Source organism: Heptranchias perlo, chromosome 4 (assembly GCF_035084215.1).
Source record: "Heptranchias perlo isolate sHepPer1 chromosome 4, sHepPer1.hap1, whole genome shotgun sequence".
Lineage (NCBI taxonomy): Eukaryota > Metazoa > Chordata > Chondrichthyes > Hexanchiformes > Hexanchidae > Heptranchias > Heptranchias perlo.
In genome coordinates, this window is record NC_090328.1 from 29,103,669 (window position 1) to 29,119,135 (window position 15,467).

Genomic DNA, 15,467 nt, shown 5'->3' on the forward strand with positions numbered 1-15,467 from the left:
TGTTGCCCTGAACATTTGTGTTTTGAAATTTAAAGTCAATTTTTTTAAAAGGAAAAATGTTTACAGAAGATTACAAAGTTGTCCTGTATTCTTTGTTAAATGGTGACTGTTCCCTCAAAATCTTGTACTAGACTACAATCCTGAAATGCAGCTGGTCAAATATTTTGGAACTTGTAGTTTTTAGCCTTTCCCCCCCACCCCAACTTCTCCCTTTCTGTTGTGAAGATATTGGCAGCCCTCTGGTACCTATAACCAAGTGGCCATTTTCATTAGTAAGACTAGGGAGTGGATGTTGGTGGGATGGTGCATCAAAGCCAAGCCCAATTTTGTCCTCACTTGATGTTCACATGTAGTTTCTAGCAGAGTTTACTCAATAGTGATCAGTAAAAAGAACCCTTCCTCATTCCAGGGACACTAGTGCCAAGTATGGTATCCCATTACCACCCAGACTGAGATCTGCTAACTCAGTAAAGAACAGGGAACAAACATGGAACTTACCTGGTTTGTACTTTTGAGTATCACACCAAGAGATACATTTATCCACTGAACCATCAGAGGGAGCTTACAAAGGCCTTTCTGGTTTGGTAAATGGACTGTTATACTCCAAGTACTTAAATCATTTTGGCAGATGGTGTTAAAAGCACAAAATTTACAGTATTTGGGTAACATCACAACTATGATGCAAGTTCATTTTAAATCATATTAGTTAGGCAGTAAAAAAATTATTCTCAATTTGCATGGGAGGAGTGTTCAAAAAAACTCCAGCAATTTCCAATGTGAGTTCTCTATTAAAGACCAAGTGAACATTATAGATCACTGTATTTAAAATGTAAGAAACAGTTTGTCTGCTTAAATTAAATATCAGTTTGTTTCCCATTGTACTTTCATGATGCACAAAAGTTATTTCTAACAGTTTTCAATGCAGTAAGGCAAGGTCAACTTACCGGCTCTTTAATTCCACAGCTCTCTTTACCAAGTCCTTCTCCTTTCTTCCAGCCCATCTTTTCCAACATCTTTCGTCCTTTGTTGCTGTCAGAGATTTCCCTAAAATCAATAAATCTTAAAAGTATTAATGCAAAATTTAGTCAGCATCTTTAGTACAAACTTGAACATCTCAAAAAATATTATCAAGAATAAGCACACAATACAAATAGGTGGATAGAACTGCTAGCAATATTCAGGTTGTCTTCCATCACTGCACAACGCCCCAAGACCTGAATGCCAGAGGACAAATGAGAGCAGCTACTCTTGACATCAAGATAGTATTTGTATAGCACCAAAGAGCCCTAGCAAGCCCTCCAGTGACTGGCCCGACAGCTTCAAGTATGACTTCAATCATGTAGACCCAGGGCATTACCAAAGGAGTTCCTCGGGGCAGCATCCTCATCTCAATAGTTTTAAAGTGCTTCCTCCTTCATCTTGTTCACTGACAATTCCATGGTGTTCACTTCTATTCACAGCTTCTATGATAAGGGCTTGGGCTGATCAGGGGTAGGTAATAACCATCTCCTGTGATCCTGAACAGCACTACCATGGCTTGTTGCCACACCATGACTAACCAGAAAATTAGCTGGACCTACAAGAGCAGGGCAGAGGCCGGGTACTCTGTGATAAATGTCTCACCTCCTGACCCCTCAAAGCCTCTCCACCCTCTATCACTCAAATCAGAAATATGATGGAATACTCATCCCTTGCCTCACTAGGTACAGGCGCAAGAAAGATGATCAACATTATCCAGGACAAAGCAGTCTGTTTGGCACTGTGGCTGCAATTATCTACAATCTACAGAATGCACTCCAGCAAGTTTACTTTATTACTTTATAGCCCTGTGACCTCTTAATGCCATGAAGGGAAATAGCAGCAATATCATGGGCACATCATCAGCTCCTAGTCACATACCATCCTACTGTGGACATGTATAATATTCCTTCATTATCACTGGGCCAAAATCCTGGAACTCCTTACCTGATGCCATTGTAGGAGCACCATCTCCACAAGGACAGGAGTGGTTCAAGGAGGCTCACCACCACCTTCTGATGGAAACTAGGCATATGCAATAAATGCAGTCTTGCCAGCCTCACATCCCGTGAACAAATATAAAAATAAACTAAGGTTAAGGACTATCTTGGTTACAAGGATTTTGAACTCCTCAGGGTTTAGAGACTATCACAGAAGCTCTCCTCCACTTCCAGGTCAGATACAGAATGGTGTGTAAGTTGTTTCAGTGACTGCAACCTTACTTGCAGAGTGAAGAGCCCACCTAGAGGGGGTTTGCATACAGGGAACCCCAAGTGATAAGTGGTTCTTCAACAGACGTCAACTTCTAAAATTGTTTTGAAGATCATGGACTCAACAGAATTGTGAGGGGAATTTGCACCGACAATGCATTTGTGCTCTGCTACATCGAGAAATGGGACAAGGTGTAATCCCTTGGCCCTTTGCCTCAACACCATGAAGATTCGGTACTACCATCTGATCTGTCAGCTCAGATATCTGGGTGGAATGACTTGGCATCTCCAGTCATTGTGCAACAAAAACCAATAAAGTGAACAGAATGTTAAGCTATATTGCCAAATTATGAGATTGGACATGGACACTGCAACACTTTGGTACTTCTAGTTACATGGCCTTGAAGGATTTTGTTTTAATTCATGTTATGATATTGCTACGAGGTTAGGTTCAGCTTACAAAGGGTTAAATCCCAGGGATACACAAACTATTCAGAACATTGTTTAGAATGGTCCTTGGGAGGACACATCAGATTGTTTACTTTTGCATGTTACCGTAGCTTCTAAACAATTGGGAAGCACCCACAGGGTTCAATATGTAAATGATACCATAATTGAGAAGACATCTCTGACCATCAATATAGATGGTCTCCTTTGCTTTCAGTTGATGTGGGTGAAAAATCCACTGAGGGTTAGTTGTTTTTAAATGATACACTGGGACTCCAGAATGATAAAAGGAACATACTAGTTATGACCTAAAGATAACAATAGTTAGCTTAGAGACAGTCAACTTTGAAAGTAAGCTGCCATCCAGAAAGGTGACAGGTGTGTTGTTTATTATTTTTTTTACAGTACAGGGAATTGATTGAATCTCTGTGGAAACTATATTCAGTTCCTTCATATATTTCATGTAAAATAAACCAGTTTGTTAGTTGAAAGTCATGCCTTGTTTCACTAGAGTGCTTTTCAATCACCTTCTGTAAAGACAGAACACATGCAGATGCTCATGCAAGATCAGTATCCAGGAAACAAGAGGGCTATGTGATGATCTCTGGGTCATGCTATCGTTTAGCTAGATATTGGATAGTAAAGATCTACTTCTGATCATAGGGCACATGAGATCTGTTATTGGAGTGACTGGTGATGCTGACAAGAAGAATATCTACTGTAGAACTGCAAAATGAAGAGATCTGCCATTCTGTCATTCTCATTCTCTGAAAGAAATCCACATATAAAGTTGCCTTCCAGTCAACAACTTATTTCTGTTTCAGGCATTGCATAGCTCAAAGCTGCTCAATTGTTTATTGTAAATGTTTCAATGCTCTTGTTTTGTTTTGGGTTCTCAATGCTGCCACCTCCAATCAAAAAACTAAAAGTGCAATCTAGAATGATGTTGAATAAATGACACAATGGTGAAAGGCCACCTGACCAAATAGGGGGTGCATTTCTTAAAGGGATAATGCACTTAGTGACTTTTTTTTCTTTGGGATGATGGCAATATTCTATTTGAAGCTTGTTTTTTTCTAAGAAAGGTCATTCTTGGTAGGTAATTTTACATTCTGTGCTGCATTTGAATAAGTACTTAGTAGGTAATTTCTGAAATTTCCATCTACTTTCAATGTAGACTCACAACCCTGTGTTCATTTTTGTACTTACACATTGATTGAAGCTGGAGCATCATCTCTTCTGTAGATGCTATCGCTTCCAACCACCTGCCTGCGTTTCGCCGCTCGATCCTTGTACATTGAGTTCTTTAATGCTTCATCTCCTTCATACGCGCTATTCTAAATAAAAGATGGCAAATAATTTTACAGAGCATGACTAACTGCTTGAAAAATTATTACAGAAATATAACAATTCAGAAAAAGTGGGCATCACATATTCTCTATTGCTTCTGCAGTTATGTATAAACACCTAGTATATTTTAGAGAAGTAAACTCTGAGATAATCTATACATTTTACAGTATTTTCAATTGTGAACTGCTTTGTCAGTTCAGTTTTGACTTAATTGATAGGGTTTATTTTAAACCACTAGTTGATCTCCCATGGAATTGTATACAGGAGTCCAGATCAAGGGCACTATTCAGGCCAAGCAAGATTAGTGGGCAAGGAGATAACTGAACCAAGATGGGGGAAGGTCAGAGTAGGCAATGGGAGGGGGGAGTGGGGAGGGGGGAGTGGGAACGGGGGAGAGGGAGAAGGAGAGAGGATGGTAAAGGGCAAGGGCAGATAGGTAGAGAGGAGGGGAGAGGTTGGAGATGATTGAGGGAGAAAGGAGGACAGAGAGGAATATAGGGTGAGGGGAAGAGCTTGGTGGAAGGGGGAGGCACAGTAAATGGTGTAGATGGGAGCTGGAAGTTACAAAGGGACAAAACTAGCAGCTGGAGTTCAATGTGGGGAAGTGTAAGGTCATCCACTTTGGATCCAAGAAAAATAAATTGGAATATTTTCTTAATGGCGAGAGACTAAGAACTGTGGAGGAGCAAAATCTACACAATTCACTAAAAGCTAGTGCACAGGTGCAAAAAGTAATTAAAAAGGCTAATGAAATGTTGGCCTTTATCTTAAGGGGGCTGGAATACAAAGAGGAGGAAATTATGCTTCAGTTGTACAGAGCCTTGATCAGAGCCCATCTGGAGTACTGCATTCAATTCACACCTGGTAGGATATAATGACCTTGGAGGGGGTATAGCTCAGAATAGAAGGGGGGAGGGGAGGAGGGCGAGGGAGGAGGGCGAGGGGAGGGAGGGGAGGAGGGCGAGGGGAGGGCAGGGGGGATGGGGAGGCGGTCGAGGGGGGATGGGGAGGCGGTCGAGGGGGGATGGGGAGGCGGTCGAGGGGGGATGGGGAGGCGGGCGAGGGGGGATGGGGAGGCGGGCGAGGGGGGATGGGGAGGCGGGCGAGGGGGGATGGGGAGGCGGGCGAGGGGGGATGGGGAGGCGGGCGAGGGGGGATGGGGAGGCGGGCGAGGGGGGATGGGGAGGCGGGCGAGGGGGGATGGGGAGGCGGGCGAGGGGGGATGGGGAGGCGGGCGAGGGGGGATGGGGAGGCGGGCGAGGGGGGATGGGGAGGCGGGCGAGGGGGGATGGGGAGGCGGGCGAGGGGGGATGGGGAGGCGGGCGAGGGGGGATGGGGAGGCGGGCGAGGGGGGATGGGGAGGCGGGCGAGGGGGGATGGGGAGGCGGGCGAGGGGGGATGGGGAGGCGGGCGAGGGGGGATGGGGAGGCGGGCGAGGGGGGATGGGGAGGCGGGCGAGGGGGGATGGGGAGGCGGGCGAGGGGGGATGGGGAGGCGGGCGAGGGGGGATGGGGAGGCGGGCGAGGGGGGATGGGGAGGCGGGCGAGGGGGGATGGGGAGGCGGGCGAGGGGGGATGGGGAGGCGGGCGAGGGGGGATGGGGAGGCGGGCGAGGGGGGATGGGGAGGCGGGCGAGGGGGGATGGGGAGGCGGGCGAGGGGGGATGGGGAGGCGGGCGAGGGGGGATGGGGAGGCGGGCGAGGGGGGATGGGGAGGCGGGCGAGGGGGGATGGGGAGGCGGGCGAGGGGGGATGGGGAGGCGGGCGAGGGGGGATGGGGAGGCGGGCGAGGGGGGATGGGGAGGCGGGCGAGGGGGGATGGGGAGGCGGGCGAGGGGGGATGGGGAGGCGGGCGAGGGGGGATGGGGAGGCGGGCGAGGGGGGATGGGGAGGGGGGAGAGGAGGAGGGCGAGGGGGGAGAGCGAGGAGGGCGAGGGGGGAGAGCGAGGAGGGCGAGGGGGGAGTGCGAGGAGGGAGAGGAGGAGGGCGAGGGGGGAGAGGAGGAGGGCGAGGGGGGAGAGGAGGAGGGCGAGGGGGGAGAGGAGGAGGGCGAGGGAGGAGAGGAGGAGGGCGAGGGGGGAGAGGAAGAGGGCGAGGGGGGAGAGGAGGAGGGCGAGGGGGGAGAGGAGGAGGGCGAGGGGGGAGAGGAGGACGGCGAGGGGGGAGAGGAGGACGGCGAGGGGGGAGAGGAGGACGGCGAGGGGGGAGAGGAGGACGGCGAGGGGGGAGAGGAGGACGGCGAGGGGGGAGAGGAGGACGGCGAGGGGGGAGAGGAGGACGGCGAGGGGGGAGAGGAGGACGGCGAGGGGGGAGAGGAGGACGGCGAGGGGGGAGAGGAGGACGGCGAGGGGGGAGAGGAGGACGGCGAGGGGGGAGAGGAGGACGGCGAGGGGGGAGAGGAGGACGGCGAGGGGGGAGAGGAGGACGGCGAGGGGGGAGAGGAGGACGGCGAGGGGGGAGAGGAGGACGGCGAGGGGGGAGAGGAGGACGGCGAGGGGGGAGAGGAGGACGGCGAGGGGGGAGAGGAGGACGGCGAGGGGGGAGAGGAGGACGGCGAGGGGGGAGAGGAGGACGGCGAGGGGGGAGAGGAGGACGGCGAGGGGGGAGAGGAGGACGGCGAGGGGGGAGAGGAGGACGGCGAGGGGGGAGAGGAGGACGGCGAGGGGGGAGAGGAGGACGGCGAGGGGGGAGAGGAGGACGGCGAGGGGGGAGAGGAGGACGGCGAGGGGGGAGAGGAGGACGGCGAGGGGGGAGAGGAGGACGGCGAGGGGGGAGAGGAGGACGGCGAGGGGGGAGAGGAGGACGGCGAGGGGGGAGAGGAGGACGGCGAGGGGGGAGAGGAGGACGGCGAGGGGGGAGAGGAGGACGGCGAGGGGGGAGAGGAGGACGGCGAGGGGGGAGAGGAGGACGGCGAGGGGGGAGAGGAGGACGGCGAGGGGGGAGAGGAGGACGGCGAGGGGGGAGAGGAGGACGGCGAGGGGGGAGAGGAGGACGGCGAGGGGGGAGAGGAGGACGGCGAGGGGGGAGAGGTGGACGGCGAGGGGGGAGAGGAGGACGGCGAGGGGGGAGAGGAGGACGGCGAGGGGGTAAAAGGATGGAGGAGGAAAGGATGGTGGAGGAAAGAATGGAGGAGAAAAGAGTGGAGGATGGAGGAGAGAGAAAAGTGGAGAACGAGCCGTTGGAGGTGGAGAAAGGCTGGACAGGACAATAATTACACGCCTGCAGCCAAAAAAAAATCAATCCGGTAGGCTCACAAACTTTTAAGAACATAAGAAATAGGAGCAGGAGTAGGCCAATCGGCCCCTCGAACCTGCTCCGCCATTCAATAAGATCATGGCTGATCTGATCCTAACCTCAAATCTAAATTCATGTCCAATTTCCTGCCCGCTCCCCGTAACCCCTAATTCCCTTTACTTCTAGGAAACTGTCGATTTCTGTTTTAAATTTATTTAATGATGTAGCTTCCACAGCTTCCTGGGGCAGCAAATTCCACAGACCTACCACCCTCTGAGTGAAGAAGTTTCTTCTCATCTCAGTTTTGAAAGAGCAGCCCCTTATTCTAAGATTATGCCCCCTAGTTCTAGTTTCACCCATCCTTGGGAACATCCTTACCGCATCCACCCGATCAAGCCCCTTCACAATCTTATATGTTTCAATAAGATCGCCTCTCATTCTTCTGAACTCCAATGAGTGGAGTCCCAATCTACTCAACCTCTCCTCATATGTCCACCCCCTCATCCCCGGGATTAACCGAGTGAACCTTCTTTGTACTGCCTCAAGAGCAAGTATGTCTTTTCTTAAGTATGGACACCAAAACTGTATGCAGTATTCCAGGTGCGGTCTCACCAATACCTTATATAACTGCAGCAATACCTCCCTGTTTTTATATTCTATCCCTCGAGCAATAAAAGCCAACATTCCGTTGGCCTTCTTGATCACCTGCTGCACCTGCAAACTAACTTTTTGATTTTCTTGCACTAGGACCCCCAGATCCCTTTGTACTGCAGTACTTTCCAGTTTCTCGCCATTAAGATAATAACTTGCTCTCTGATTTTTCCTGCCAAAGTGCATAACCTCACATTTTCCAATATCGTATTGCATCTGCCAAATCTCCGCCCACTCACCCAGCCTGTCTATATCCCCTTGTAGGTTTTTTATGTCCTCCTCACTCTCTACTTTCCCTCCCATCTTTGTATCATCTGCAAACTTTGATATGTTACACTCGGTCCCCTCCTCCAAATCCTTAATATAGATTGTAAAGAGTTGGGGACCCAGCACCGACCCCTGCAGAACACCACTGGCTACAGGTTGCCAGTCCGAGAATGTACCATTTATCCCAACTCTCTGCTTCCTGTTAGATAACCAATCCTCCACCCATGCCAGAATATTACCCCCAATCCAGTGATTCTTTATCTTGAGCAATAATCTTTTATGTGGCACCTTGTCGAATGCCTTCTGGAAGTCTAAATACACTACGTCCACTGGTTCCCCTTTATCCACCCTGTACGTTATATCCTCAAAGAAATCAAGCAAATTTGTCAGACATGACTTCCTCTTTGTAAAGCCATGCTGACTTTGTCCTATTAAATTATGTTTATCCAAATGTTCTGCTACTGTCTCCTTAATAATAGACTCCAAAATTTTACCCACCACAGATGTTAAGCTAACTGGTCTATAATTTCCAGCCTTCTGCCTACTACCCTTTTTAAATAAGGGTGTTACATTGGCAGTTTTCCAATCTGCCGGGACCTTTGCCGAGTCCAGAGAATTTTGGAAAATTATTACCAAAGCATCCACAATCCCTACTGCCACTTCCCTCAAGACCCTAGGATTTAAGCCATCAGGTCCATTTTAAGCCATCAGGTTTATTTACTGAGTAATCTGTAACCTCACAGAAGGTAGAGGTCAGGGCCAGTACTATGGGACTACCATGTAAATTAAGGTGCTGTCCCTTGCACTCAATTAGTCATATAACGTTACACTTAAAGCACAACAATGGGTGGAGAATGTTTGGAATCGAGACCACTCACTGTTTTAATGTATAGTCTTACACTGTACATTTTTTTAAAAACTGACCAATACATTAATACCTAGATCTTTTCATTGTTTGGCAATAAGACTTTTAATTATGTGACTGCAGGATAAGCAAAGTTTTACAACTAAGCTGACAGAAACAATGACAAAAACGCACCTGCAAACCATACTTGACCTGAATCTGTTTTAACTCTTGACGTCGTAACTTATCTTTCTCCTGCTTGCTCAGCACTGGAACAACTAAATAAAACCAAAAAAAAATAGCAATTTAAGAAGCACCAGGATTGCCACAGTCAGTATTAAACTATGTGTATTATAATGCAGAGGAGCTCCTCAAAATATTTGAAGCTTGGTCTTGCTTATGCCATTAGTAATTTTAGACTGTATCGTAAATTTGTACCATGTGAACCTTTGGCCTGTACCATCAATTACTTTGACCTGTACCATTCGTAATTTTGACCTGAACTATCGATAAGTCTATGAATGTATTATTTTTGACCTGTACCATCAATAATTTAATCTTATACCATTAGTAATTTTAACATGTACTAATAATAATTTAAGCCTTCACCATTAGTAATTTTAACCTGTACCATCAATAATTTAAGTCTTCTCCACTAGTAATTTAAACCCATACCATCAATAATTTAAACTTATATCAGTAGTAATTTTAAGCTGTACCATCAATAATTTAAACCTCCACCATCAATAATTTAAACTTGTACCATTTGCAATTTTAACTTGTACCATCAATAATTTCACCATCACTGATACATAAAAAAACACAAAAGTTACAACACAGAAACAGGTCATTCACCCTAACCATTCTGGGTTGGCGTTTACCCTCCACATGAACAAATAGTTGTAATCACATTTATCCACTCTGATCTCATATCCCTTCAACCCCTTTTCCTGTTGTATCCAATCTAAGCTTGAATGTTGAGTTTTTGGCTCAACCACTAATCCTGGAAGTGAATACCACAGCCTCACAACTCTATGTATATAAGCTTCTCCTGCACTTTGTTCTAAATCTCTTACATATAGTTTTGCCTCTATGCCCCCTCGATCTTGACCCTTCAACTACAGGAAACAGTCATTTTAACCTGTACCATTAGCAATTTTAATCTGTAGCATCAATATTTTTATCTGCACCATTAGTAATTTCATCCTGTTCCAGCTTGGAGTGAAGTAGCAAAATCCAGACAAAATTGCACTGTGCCTTCCACCCTCCAATTTTTTTAAATTAAGAATAAAGCATCTTTATTCTTATAATGACTAACAAGGTAAGACTTCTCTTAACTAAATTATGTTCAAATACACACCAACAGATAATCATGTTTAACAACACAGGTAGCATAATGCAATCATTGTAACTGGGGAACCCCATTAACCACGACATGATCCCTAGGTAGAGAAACCTTGGTATATGGAAGATAACTTAAAAGAATAAGAAATACCATAAGTAAGACTGAAAGGTTGTAATCCATTTTGTAATTCTCCTCCACATGCCACAGATAATTTTCCCAAAGCGGTATGTCTCAAGGAAAGAGGAATTATTTGTGTAAGGATTAAAATCAAAGGCCAGAACAACTCTGGCAAATCATGTCTCAATTTGTAAACAGGTCCAAACAGTAATATTTTGAGGCAGCATGGCAAATTTTCTATTGGGGAGCAGAGTCTGCAGTTCAGCAGCAAAGTATTGTTCTATGGTTGAGTTCTGAGAATACAGGATGTATAGATTCACAACTAGGGAGATGGCCATGAAGAGACATTTTGCGGGAGCTGTAAAACATAGCCAAGGAAACAGTTTGTGACCATTAAAGTATCTTAACTGTCCACCCTGAGGATTTACTGCTTCTATATTGGGGCATGTGCTCCAATAGAGACAAGGTAGGTTCAGAAATTCTTTGGAGAGAGCACAGAGGATATTTGAGGTACGGGCCCGGCGTGGAAGCCTAAAGGAGAACATAAAGAAGGGCAGTGGAGTGGAGGCTCACTGTCGGAGCACAATGTCATTTGGAGAGGCAGCTTGTGGTTGCATAAATCATACAGCAGTGAGGAAAGATGTTTTAATAAAAACATTGACATTTTCATTTGCTTACTTTAAAGAATATTTATAATTCACTTGACACTTACCTTAAAGGTAAACATACACCTGCACTGCCACCCATTGGCTCTGTTATACAACTGCATGCTTACATGCCAACTCTCAGGGCCAAAAATCAGTACCAGAAGGGGGTCTGTAGCTAATGTTATGTGATAGATCTTTTAATAATAAAAATGCTAATTGCAGCACCACTTACAGGCGCAAGAGGTACTACAGGTAAATATTGACACTTTTATAATGAATTTTGGAAATCGGGCAATAACACATCAGGGAGGGATGTGTTAATATGACATGATAAACCATTAATTAGTCTGAGCAGTAAATCAATGTCACTTCAACCCTGTGATGTGTCACTATCTTTGAACACATTTCAGAATGTGTGATTCTTTATAATATATGCAACAGAAGGATTTCTTACCATTTTCCAGTTTTTGTCAATGGGGTGTAATCATGGTGAACTGATATTATATTCCTGTGATTGTTTTGTGTGGTATGGCAAACACTCATTTACCATTTAATTTGAAAAACAGTTTTACTGGGAAATTTCATAGCTTCAATATATTACAAGCTTTTTCTAGGCATGTTTACTCCAAACAGATTTAGGAAAATCTGAATTTCGTTTTACATCTGAGGGAAACTATCTATTCTCTGCCCCCCTACGTCCACGGTATACATTTTCTCTCCTGGTCTCCCTAAGCCACACACACAAACAGTAACTGACTAATCTGGTCTTAAGACATTTGTTAATACCACTGTGAACCAACTCTAGGATGTGAGTGAGCAGTCCATGGACAAGGTTCTGACAATTTTCATTACCCCCACCTCACTGCAACACAGCTCAAATTGGGAACTCAGTGATGTTGAGGAACGAAATCTGTGTCCCACCACCGGACAGCTGAATACATTGGAAACTTGATTCTTCCATGGTGGATCATTGAAAAAAAAACAGATAACCGAGAGCCCTCACATTTAATTTCTCCTGTTACAGTAAATGCTGGCAATCCTGACTCCTTTTGATTTCTACCCTGTTGTAGCCCAGTGCAGCAAAAGGTAGCGAAAAACCCCAAAATACTTTCAGCCTTAAGAAACAATGCTGATGTCAAAAGTTTAATATAACATTCTAACTACTATTATCCTGACAGAAACAGAAGGAGATTCTAAAAAAAACTTTTCTTCTCAAATGGCAGGATTGGCTGCATTATTAGCTGTAGCTGGGCAGGTCAGAGAACGAGAATAGTTGTTCAGTTCCTTCCGTTTCTGTCCGAACGAAAGTTTGAATCTTTTAAGCATACAGCAGTAGACATCTTAAGATAAATCTGACTCAAAAGGCTGTCCCAATCTGAAACTCTCAATCCTGTTGGTTTCCCAACCTGAATTCACAATTCCTGTCAGTTCAGCTGCTAGATGATCACAGATGTGAATACTACAACAGTGTATAATCAGGATATATATAGAAAGCAGTAACAGCAGCACAATAAATTTACCACATTCAAATACCTGTTGATTCTTCTTTCTTGTTGAGGCGCAGGTGTGCTATAACCTGACCTGGCTCACAGCCATTGCATGTGTCAGTTCCTGGATGGATATGAAAAGACAATACCGTCTCCCCAAACTTCACTTCATCACCATGCTCCAACCTATGGGGATCACATTTATTTTTTGGCTGAAAAAATTACAAACATTAAATTGATGGCTAACAAGCAGATATTAATTATTTTGTATTTTTTTTGCAATAAAAAAATTACAGAATATTGGAGCTTCAATATTTAGTACAATTATTTTTACAATGTAACAATTAGGAATATGGCCAATTAAATGAATACTAAACAATTTTTTTTAAAAAGGGTGTATTTTTGAATTACCACAATTCAGAAATAAACCAAGTGATGATAGTTTCATTCTTGTATTATCAAAAAAGTCACTCATTACAGAACCACACTTCTGCAAATCATAGTATTAATTTACAGGCTTGTAAAATCAAGAAATACTTCCAAAATCTAATTTTAGTTAAATGAATGGTTTTGTGTTGCACTGGCCCCACAACGTCTTTTGTATCACAATGCCATGATGTGCGTTAATCTGTTGTTTATATTAACCTACTGATGCCATTCTGAATACTCTGGTTAACAAACAAAGGGCTGGTGGATAGGTCTAACTTTGGTGTTTAATGTGATACAGGCTGCACCAGCTTCTTCAAGACTCAAGAGCGCCGCAACCCATGACGCATGATATTAAGTACATAGGGGACTGTGACTGTTCAGTTTCAAGGCAGCTAGAGTGTCCAGAATTTCAACCTCAAAAGTCAGAAGTTGCTCTTCTGCTCACTTCTGAAAACCATTGCATCATTTGAATATTAGTGCATTATTAAACATAATTTAATTATTTTCTTTTATTCGTTCACGGGATGTGGGCGTCGCTGGCGAGGCCAGCATTTATTGCCCATCCCTAATTGCCCTCGAGAAGGTGATGGTGAGCCGCCTTCTTGAACCGCTGCAGTCCGTGTGGTGACGGTTCTCCCACAGTGCTGTTAGGAAGGGAGTTCCAGGGCACAAGTCCCCAGATGTTAGTAAGGAGGACCTTGCAGGGTCGACTGGGCTTGGTTTGCCGTTATCGTGTCCAGTGCCTAGTGGTCCGATGCCGGGTGGTTCGTCCGGTTTTATTCTTATTATGACTTTTCGTAGCGAGATTTTACAACTGAGTGGCTTGCTAGGCCATTTCAGAGGGCAATTAAGAATCAACCACATTGCTGTGGGTCTGGAATCACATATAGGCCAGACCGGGTAAGGACGGCAGGTTTCCTTCCCTGAAGGGCATTAGTGAACCAGATGGGTTTTTACGACAATCCGGTAGTTTCATGGCTATCATTACTGATACTAGTATTTTAATTCCAGATTTTTATTTAATTAATTGAATTTAATTAATTAATTGAATTTAAATTCGCCAGCTGCTGTGGCGGGATTTGAACTCATGACTCTGAATTTTAGTCCAGGCCTCTGGATTACTAGTCCAGTAACATAACCACTATGCTACCGTACCCAGTGATAGGACAAAGTCAGCATGGCTTTACGAAGGGGAAGTCATGTCTGACAAATTTGCTTGAGTTCTTTGAGGACATAACGTACAGGGTGGATAAAGGGGAACCAGTGGACGTAGTGTATTTAGACTTCCAGAAGGCATTCAACAAGGTGCCACATAAAAGATTATTGCTCAAGATAAAGAATCACTGGATTGGGTGTAATATTCTGGCATGGTTGGAGGATTGGTTATCTAACAGGAAGCAGAGAGTTGGGATAAATGGTTCATTCTCGGACTGGCAACCAGTAGCCAGTGGTGTTCCGCAGGGGTCGGTGCTGGGTCCCCAACTCTTTACAATCTATATTAACGATTTGGAGGAGGGGACCGAGTGTAACATATCAAAGTTTGCAGATGATACAAAGATGGGAGGGAAAGTAGAGAGTGAGGAGGACATAAAAAACCTACAAGGGGATATAGACAGGCTGGGTGAGTGGGCGGAGATTTGGCAGATGCAATACAATATTGGAAAATGTGAGGTTATGCACTTTGGCAGGAAATAATCAGAGAGCAAGTTATTATCTTAATGGCGAGAAACTGGAAAGTACTGCAGTACAAAGGGATCTGGGGGTCCTAGTGCAAGAAAATCAAAAAGTTAGTATGCACGTGCAGCAGGCGATCAAGAAGGCCAATGGAATGTTGGCTTTTATTGCTAGGGGGATAGAATATAAAAACAGGGAGGTATTGCTGCAGTTATATAAAGTATTGGTGAGACCGCACCTGGAATACTGCATACAGTTTTGGTGTCCATACTTAAGAAAAGACATACTTGTTCTCGAGGCAGTACAAAGAAGGTTCACTCGGTTAATCCCGGGGATGAGGGGGTGGACATATGAGGAGAGGTTGAGTAGATTGGGACTCTACTCATTGGAGTTCAGAAGAATGAGAGGCGATCTTATTGAAACATATAAGATTGTGAAGGGGCTTGATCGGGTGGATGCGGTAAGGATGTTCCCAAGGATGGGTGAAACTAGAACGAGGGGGCATAATCTTAGAATAAGGGGCTGCTCTTTCAAAACTGAGATGAGGAGAAACTTCTTCACTCAGAGGGTAGTCGGTCTGTGGAATTTGCTGCCCCAGGAAGCTGTGGAAGCTACATCATTAAATAAATTTAAAACAAAAATGGACAGTTTCCTGGAAGTAAAGGGAATTAGGGGTTACGGGGAGCGGGCAGGAAATTGGACATGAATTTAAATTTGAGGTTAGGATCAGATCAGCCATGATCTTATTG

General features: G+C 45.4%; 1 protein-coding gene across 3 annotated transcripts in view; it reads right to left on the bottom strand.

Annotated features, from left to right (window-relative positions):
* The window catches only part of aggf1 (angiogenic factor with G patch and FHA domains 1), a 56,086-nt gene that overhangs the window by 455 nt on the left and 40,164 nt on the right, over window positions 1–15,467 (bottom strand). For all 3 annotated transcript variants that reach the window (XM_067982684.1, XM_067982686.1, XM_067982685.1), the window contains 4 exons: window positions 12,662–12,827; window positions 9,215–9,297; window positions 3,885–4,012; window positions 945–1,044 (listed from right to left, as the gene is read on the bottom strand). In XM_067982684.1, coding sequence (XP_067838785.1) covers window positions 945–1,044; window positions 3,885–4,012; window positions 9,215–9,297; window positions 12,662–12,827 — 477 coding nt within the window. The remainder of the gene's footprint in view (window positions 1–944; window positions 1,045–3,884; window positions 4,013–9,214; window positions 9,298–12,661; window positions 12,828–15,467) is intronic.